This window comes from Piliocolobus tephrosceles, chromosome 1, assembly GCF_002776525.5.
Source record: "Piliocolobus tephrosceles isolate RC106 chromosome 1, ASM277652v3, whole genome shotgun sequence".
NCBI classification, from domain to species: Eukaryota; Metazoa; Chordata; class Mammalia; order Primates; family Cercopithecidae; genus Piliocolobus; species Piliocolobus tephrosceles.
In genome coordinates this window covers 214,076,080-214,082,793 of record NC_045434.1, presented here as the reverse complement: position 1 = coordinate 214,082,793, position 6,714 = coordinate 214,076,080, and the positions used below count along the sequence as shown (strand labels likewise).

At 42.4% G+C, this 6,714-nt stretch overlaps 1 protein-coding gene across 3 annotated transcripts; it reads right to left on the bottom strand.

The window, feature by feature from the left end:
• Window positions 1-242: 242 nt before the first annotated feature.
• UTS2 (urotensin 2) lies at window positions 243-6,442 on the bottom strand. 3 transcript variants are annotated; one of them, XM_023215085.3, is made up of 4 exons: window positions 5,855-6,019; window positions 3,738-3,851; window positions 2,257-2,300; window positions 243-513 (listed from the first exon to the last, which is right to left on the bottom strand). In XM_023215085.3, exons 1-4 carry the CDS (start codon window positions 5,955-5,957, stop codon window positions 397-399), a joined length of 378 nt encoding a protein of 125 aa, XP_023070853.1. In that variant the 5' UTR covers window positions 5,958-6,019; the 3' UTR covers window positions 243-396. The 3 variants fall into 3 exon arrangements, with proteins under 3 accessions (XP_023070853.1, XP_023070854.1, XP_023070852.1); XM_023215086.2 differs by lacking the exon at window positions 5,855-6,019 and adding an exon at window positions 6,258-6,442 and having other exon boundaries at window positions 268-513; XM_023215084.2 differs by lacking the exon at window positions 5,855-6,019 and adding an exon at window positions 6,258-6,382 and having other exon boundaries at window positions 397-513; window positions 3,738-3,871.
• Between the last annotated feature and the right edge of the window lie 272 nt (window positions 6,443-6,714).

Genomic DNA, 6,714 nt, shown 5'->3' with positions numbered 1-6,714 from the left:
TTTTAAGTAATACGTTGTCTTTTTTAAGGGTCGAGAGGCCATCATAGCTAAGATAATGTAGTTTATTTAAATGATTTGTCATTAAACAAGTTTAACTTTCGTGACTTTTTCTTAGTGTTTGCTTCTGTTCATTCATTAGCTTTGCTTCTGAATTTTCAAAGAGTTGTCTAAGGATAAATAGAGGAAAATAATAATTATAAATTTTCAGGACACGTTTATAGGGAAAATAACCACCCATGATATGTGCAAAACATAGAGGATTTATTTTCCAGGTAATAATGAACAGGGTGTAGTGTGCCTAGTTTTTCTCCACACTGTTTTCAAATCAAGCATTGTATTATTTTTTGTGTTCTAAGTTGGGTGTTTCTGAGCTGACTAATAGATGCTCATTTCACTTCAGACACAGTATTTCCAGAAGCAGTCAGGAGTCTCACGTTTCTTATATGGTTTCCTGATTCTGGCCAAAAGATGACTCAGTAAAATGTCAGGATCTTGTCCAGAGAAATCCTGAAACTAAAACAATCCAAACAAAAAAACAGATAAGTTACCAATGAATGAAGATTCCTATAAGAAAAAGGAATCTTGAGTCAAGACATTGGACTTCTTAAAAGTATTTGCGTTTTTCCCTGGATTGTAATTGTAACAAGAGAGCCCCGGGCCCAGTGGGGCTCCTGTGCCCACCTCCCGACCTCTAATGAGTGTCCTTCCAGTCTGTTCAGCTCAGTGATGGTCCTGAATTTTCCTAAACCCTCATTGACTGACTTCTATTTAAATCGTGTCAGTTGCTAGGCAGGTGGCTCACGCCTGTAATCCTAGCACTTGAGGAGGCTGAGGCGGGCAGATCACTTGAGCCCAGGAGTTTGAGACCAGCCTGGGCAACATGGTGAAACCCTATCTCTACAAAAATTAGCTGAGTATGGTAGCAGGCTCCTGTAGTCCCAGCTACTCTCGGGAGGCTGAGGCATTAGAAGTGCTTGAACCTGGGACGTGGATGTTGCAGTGAGCCGAGATCACGCCACTGCACTCCAGCCTGGGTCACAGAGTGAGACCCTCTCTCAAAAAATAAATAAAAAGTAACATATTCTGTGCATTTATTGTCTTCTGTTTATTGTATGTATTGTGTGGTATCGTATCGTATCGTATCGTATTCTTTTGAGATAGAGTCTTGCTCTGTTCCCTGGCCTGGAGTGAAGTGGCGCAATCTTTCACTGCAGCCTCCACCTCCTGGGTTCAAGTGATCCTCCTGCACCAGCCTCCCGAGTAGCTGGGATTACAGGTGCACGCCACCATGCCCGGCTAAGTTTTGTATTTTTTGTAGAGACGGGGTTTCGCTATGTTGCCCAGGCTGGTCTTGAACTGCTGGTCTCAAGCGATCCACCTACCTCGGTCTCCCACCGTGCTGGGATGACAGGCTCGTGAGCCACCGCGCCTGGCCTCCTGCACATGGTTCATGTCAATGTCTGGAGCATGGCCTTCTTCCATTAGGTGTTACCTTGCAGTGCCCGTCACACTTTCCCATGCCTGTGAATCACCTGGGGATCTTGTTAAGATGCAGATTTTGCTTCCGCAGGTCCTAGGTGGGCCTAAAATTCTGTATCCTTCACTGGCTTCCATGCGCTCCCAGTGCTGCTGGCGGTGGGCCGCATGTTAGATAGCGAATGAGAGCACAAGTGGATGCCAGACTTGAGAGCAGGGACCTCACCTATTTTTTTCATTCTTTCACAACTTACTTGATTTACCCAAAACAGGCACTGGGTAGGTTCCTGTTGCATTCAGATCTTATATCAATCAAAATTCGGAAAAATTAATGCTTTGAAATAATGCTGGCCAATTATTATTATTATTTTGAGATGAAGTCTCACTCTTATCCTCCAGGCTAGAATGTGACGGCACTATCTCGGCTCACTGCAATCTCTGCCTCCCAGGTTCAAGTGATTCTCCTGCCTCAGCCTCCCAAGTAACTGGGATTACAGGCGCCACTCAAGCCCAGCTAATTTCTGTATTTTTAGTAGAGACGGGGTTTCACCATTTTGGCCAGGCTGGTCTCGAACTTCTGACCTCAGGTGGTCCGCCCGCCTCAGCCTCCCAAAGTGCTGGGATCACAGGCGTGAGCCACCGTGCCTGGCCATGCTGGCCAATTATTTTAAGGTGTGGTTTCCACCAAGAACACTTCTCTAGTTCATAAATTCAGAGTCCTATAAAATCAGTACGGAATGTTCGCCTTTTTAAACTTAAGTCATAAATAGAGTCACTTACCTTTCTCAAATTTCCTCTTGGGTTAAAAATGTTGGTACTCGAGTCTGAAAAACAGTTTTGAAGCCAGTTCGTCAGATCTGTTGTTTCTTTTGTATGCTTGTTTTAAAATAGACAAAATAGTATTACTAAATTGTGTCGAGTTTCTGGTCTTTTTCCACATTGCAGCAAGCTTTTCTTGAATGCAGACAGGCACTCCTGTTCTTATCTGGAGTTCACAAAAGTCACTGCATTGTCCTCAGTAACTTAGCAGTGCAGTAGCTCATCAAACATACAACAAATGAACTGTCTATTAACGCCTACTAAAAGGCTCAATTTTTTTTTTTTTTTTTTTTTTTTTTTTTGAGACAGAGTCTTGCTCTGTCGCCCAGGCTGGAGTGCAGTCGAGAGATCTTGGCTCACTGCAACCTCTGCTTCCTGGGTTCAAGCAGTTCTCCTGCCTCAGCCTCCCTAACGGCTAGGATTACAGGCGCCCACTACCATGCCTGGCTGATGTTTGTTTTTTTTTTTTTTTTTTTTTTTTTTTGATACGGAGCCTCACTCTGTCGCCCAGGCTGGAGTGCAGTGGTGCAATCTCGGCTCACTGCAAGCTCCGGCGCCTCCTGGGTTCACGCCATTCTCCTGCCTCAGCCTCCCGAGAAGCTGGGACTACAGGCGCCCGCCACCACACCCGGCTAATTTTTTTGTATTTTTAGTTGAGACAGGGTTTCACCGTGTTCACCAGGATGGTCTCGATCTCCTGACCTCGTGATCCACCCGCCTCAGCCTCCCAAAGTGCTGGGATTACAGGCGTGAGCCACTGCACCCGGCCTTGATGCTTGTATTTTTAGTAGAGATGGGGTTTCACCATGTTGGCCAGGCTGGTCCTAAACTCCTGACTTCAAATGATCCGTCCACCTCGGCCTCCCCAATTGCTGGGATTACAGGCGTGAGCCACTGTGCCCAGCAAAAGGCTCAATTTTGTTTCTAGAACTTCCTAAGCATTTGTGTCCATGCTTGGAGGAATGTGGCCACAGGGGAATAAACTGACATTTGATTAATTACTTTCTGTGTGACTCAAGGAGCATTTTACTTGCCTTGACTCACTGACTCTTCACAAGTTTCTGAGGTGGAAACTTAATCATTCATGATTATAGATTAAGAAACTGGAGTACAGAAAGATTAAGGCTTCAGTAAGTGGGAAACTAGGATTTTAAATTGCACTCACTGGAAACTGGAATAATTACCACCAACCCCTACCCCCCAAAAATAAAAGTCCACACAGAAAGACAAAATGCTGAGGTACCAAAGAGCACGGTGCGTGCAAGGAGCTGCTGGGGAAAAGAAGGTTGCACAGGTCGGGAGGGGAGAGTATTGGTAATTAATTATTTTATATAGTTCATCTTTATATTCCAAAATAGGGCTCTACCTCTTCTAGATGAGGACAGACGGTAAGTTCAGTAGCAATTAAATCAGACATGCTATAAACATGAGGAGCATTTTACCTGCTTTCCTGAGACTGTCCCCTCTTTCTGCACCCAGCAGCATCTCTGGCAGTATCTGCAGAAGGGAAGCTCTTTCTAGCTCCTCCGGAGTTAACCGCGCATCTTCATGAGGTGCTACAGAGTAAAAACAGATACTTAGAATTCAGTTCATCCTTCAGTTGGTTATTTCTGTTCCTCGTGTCTTTGGAGAGTACCAGAGACAGGGAGATGAACACTAGAAAAACGCCCAACGCTAAGTTCACGATGTGTCATCAGTGGTGTTCTAAAAGAGGTGGAAATGCTACCAGCCCATGTGCCAGCCAGCAGAACGGGAAGCCTGGAGACGTGGATCTGACGCCCGCGTGATGTGCCAAGCCCCTCGATTGCCTTGAATAAGAGCTGAGGGCTGAGCCACAGCCTCTCTCAAAACCATTTTGGTCCAAAACGTCTGTCTCTCCCTCATTTCTGCTTATCTACTGCTGCCTACTGCCTTTTTGCTTTTAGATATTTGGGTGGTGAAATTGGAGAGGAAAAAGAAGATTGTTTACGATCTTCCTATAAAGCCAGTAAGATGGTATCACCTCTTACTGAACTTCAAGATTTCAATACAATTATTATACTTAGAATCGGCTTCAAAATCATCAGTAAGGAACTTGATTGTGGCGTTCCCTATGTGAAATGTGGTCGACCAGATGGCATATAGAATGCATAGTAAGTGTGCTTAAGGTGTGTGGAAAGGGCACTCCGGAGTGTGCTAAATGAAGTGCGTGTGAGGCGTGGTAAATGCAGACCTGCTGCTGTGTTGCGATTCGAGGCTGTGGGAGTCAGGGTGGGAGGTCACGTGTGGCACCGGTGTGCCACAGGCTTACAAATAGCTGCAACCTTGATTGGAGGACAGTGAGCAGATCATCATAAAGGCATCTGAGCACATTCACAGCACTTCTGAAGACTGTTAATAAAAATCTATAAAATTTGATCATCTATACATGCTGACAGGAAAGCTCATATCTGGAGAAATCAATGAGAACAAATTCTGAGATAAGCTGCCACTTGTTTCGAGTTTGTGTGAGATGCTACACTCATTTCAGCTAAGTTTCTTAGATTATTTGTAAAGTTTTTAAGATGACAGTAGTAGCTGAATATTTTCATTTTTTATTTCATCTTGAGATGTGTGCTGTTTCTTTGTAAATAGCAGCGATTCAGTAAAGTTAATGCCTGTGTTTAACTGTTAAGAGGACAGTCAGTGATCATTTCAGTGACTCGGGAAGTTGGTTGACAGTGCCTGATGGCAGTGCTTGACGATCATCAGAAAGCTGCTCGGGATGAACTTTTAGAGACTAGATACTATAAAATCCTTGGCTTAGAAGAGGGTTTTTTTGTTTTTTGTTTTTTTGTTTTTTTAATTTAAAAAAAAGCCTAGAAGTACTCAAGATTAAAGATAAGATTATATCTAGTTAAGTTTTTGATGGAACCTAATCCCTAAGCATTAGCCTTCTCATTTCTTAAACTAAATGGAAAGATAATGGCAAAATGAGAACCTACCTGACTGATATGTATTTCTTTAACTCAACTCAGACTTAAACTGAATTAACATAAATCAAAAGGAAATGATCAATATACTCGGAAGTCTGTGAACTCCCTAGCTCCCCAGTTTGTCATTTAAAAACATTTTAGTAAACATTTTTGTTTCATAGAACACATACCAGATTTTTTAAACATAAGGTGAAACAAATCCATTATTAATCTATAATTAGAACAACCAATGCTACATTCAACCAGTTTGTTTAAAGTAAAAACTAAAAGTAATGATGTTTTAAATTTCATGCAATTTTTTAAATTGGAAAAAAATATGTATCACCCAAAACAAGAGTTTCAACTACAGAGGTAACATGAAACAAGCAATTCTCCTCTTCTCCTTTTACATTATAGAGAGAGAGAAAAAAAAAAAAAAACTGTATCCATTACTACATCTAAAATGTGCCTTAAGGCTCCTTTAATATTCTTTTCAAAGCTGGGACTATTGATAGAACAAGACTCAAGACTCCTTTGAACAGGAATCCCATTCTTATCTCTAACATTGAATTTAAGACTGGTAAAGGCTCTTTCGCGACTAACATAAGGGGAAAAAAAAATCTTACCTGAGAGTTGAAGGGATACTTCCCCGGAGTCAAGGAGAGGAAGAGATAAGAGAGGATTGAAGAATCCTATGAAAAGCAAACAGCAGGAGGCCAGCTTATACATGATTGCTACAAGATAGACGTCTTCCTTCTTGGCTTCTGTCGTAGAGAACTTTCAACTCGCTCTTTCTCATTCTGCTCACTGATTATATATATGATCCTATGACCTCACATCATCCTCTCCAAAAAAGAATAAAATGCATTTATTGGCTACGGAGGCTAAAAGGCAATCACTTTGCATTGATGTAATTTTTCAAGGTAACAAGTCATAGACAATAAATTAGCTGTCTTGTTGCCTAGTGTACAAAGTAGGTATTATATGAAGAACAGTGAGTTTATAAATCTGGCAAAAGAGCTAACTTACAGCAATAAATCATGAAATAAAGAAAGGATTGGATATGAGTTGAAGTGGCCAAAGCAAAGAGATGTGAATTTATGAGTCCGAGCAGAAGTGACGCAGAGCGTAAGATGAAATACGTTGGTTTCCATTTTTTAATCTTTCATGGGTGAGTAGACGAGTTGTCATGTTGTGTTTGGGGCTGCCATCCCTGAAGAATGACAATCTGTGGATTAAAACTTAAAACCAGCTATTTCCTTTAAAACAGTGAAAAGTTAAAATACATAGCAAACGGCCAGGTGCGGTGGCTCAAGCCTGTAATCCCAGCACTTTGGGAGGCCGAGACGGGTGGATCACGAGGTCAGGAGATCAAGACCATCCTGGCTAACACGGCGAAATCCCGTCTCTACTAAAAACTACAAAAAACTAGCCGGGCGAGGTGGCAGCACCTGTAGTCCCAGCTACTCAGGAGGCTGAGGCAGGA

What these genes read in the sequence shown, in the direction of transcription:
- UTS2 (XM_023215084.2), bottom strand. Translation starts at nt 6,382, where the DNA reads ATGGAAACCAACGTATTTCATCTTACGCTCTGCGTCACTTCTGCTCGG. An exon ending in TTATTTCATGATTTATTGCT is followed by an intron (nt 3,872 to 6,257) that starts GTAAGTTAGCTC and finishes CTGAATTCTAAG; the next exon opens with TATCTGTTTTTACTCTGTAG. An exon ending in CAAGAGGAAATTTGAGAAAG is followed by an intron (nt 514 to 2,256) that starts GTAAGTGACTCT and finishes GGATTGTTTTAG; the next exon opens with TTTCAGGATTTCTCTGGACA.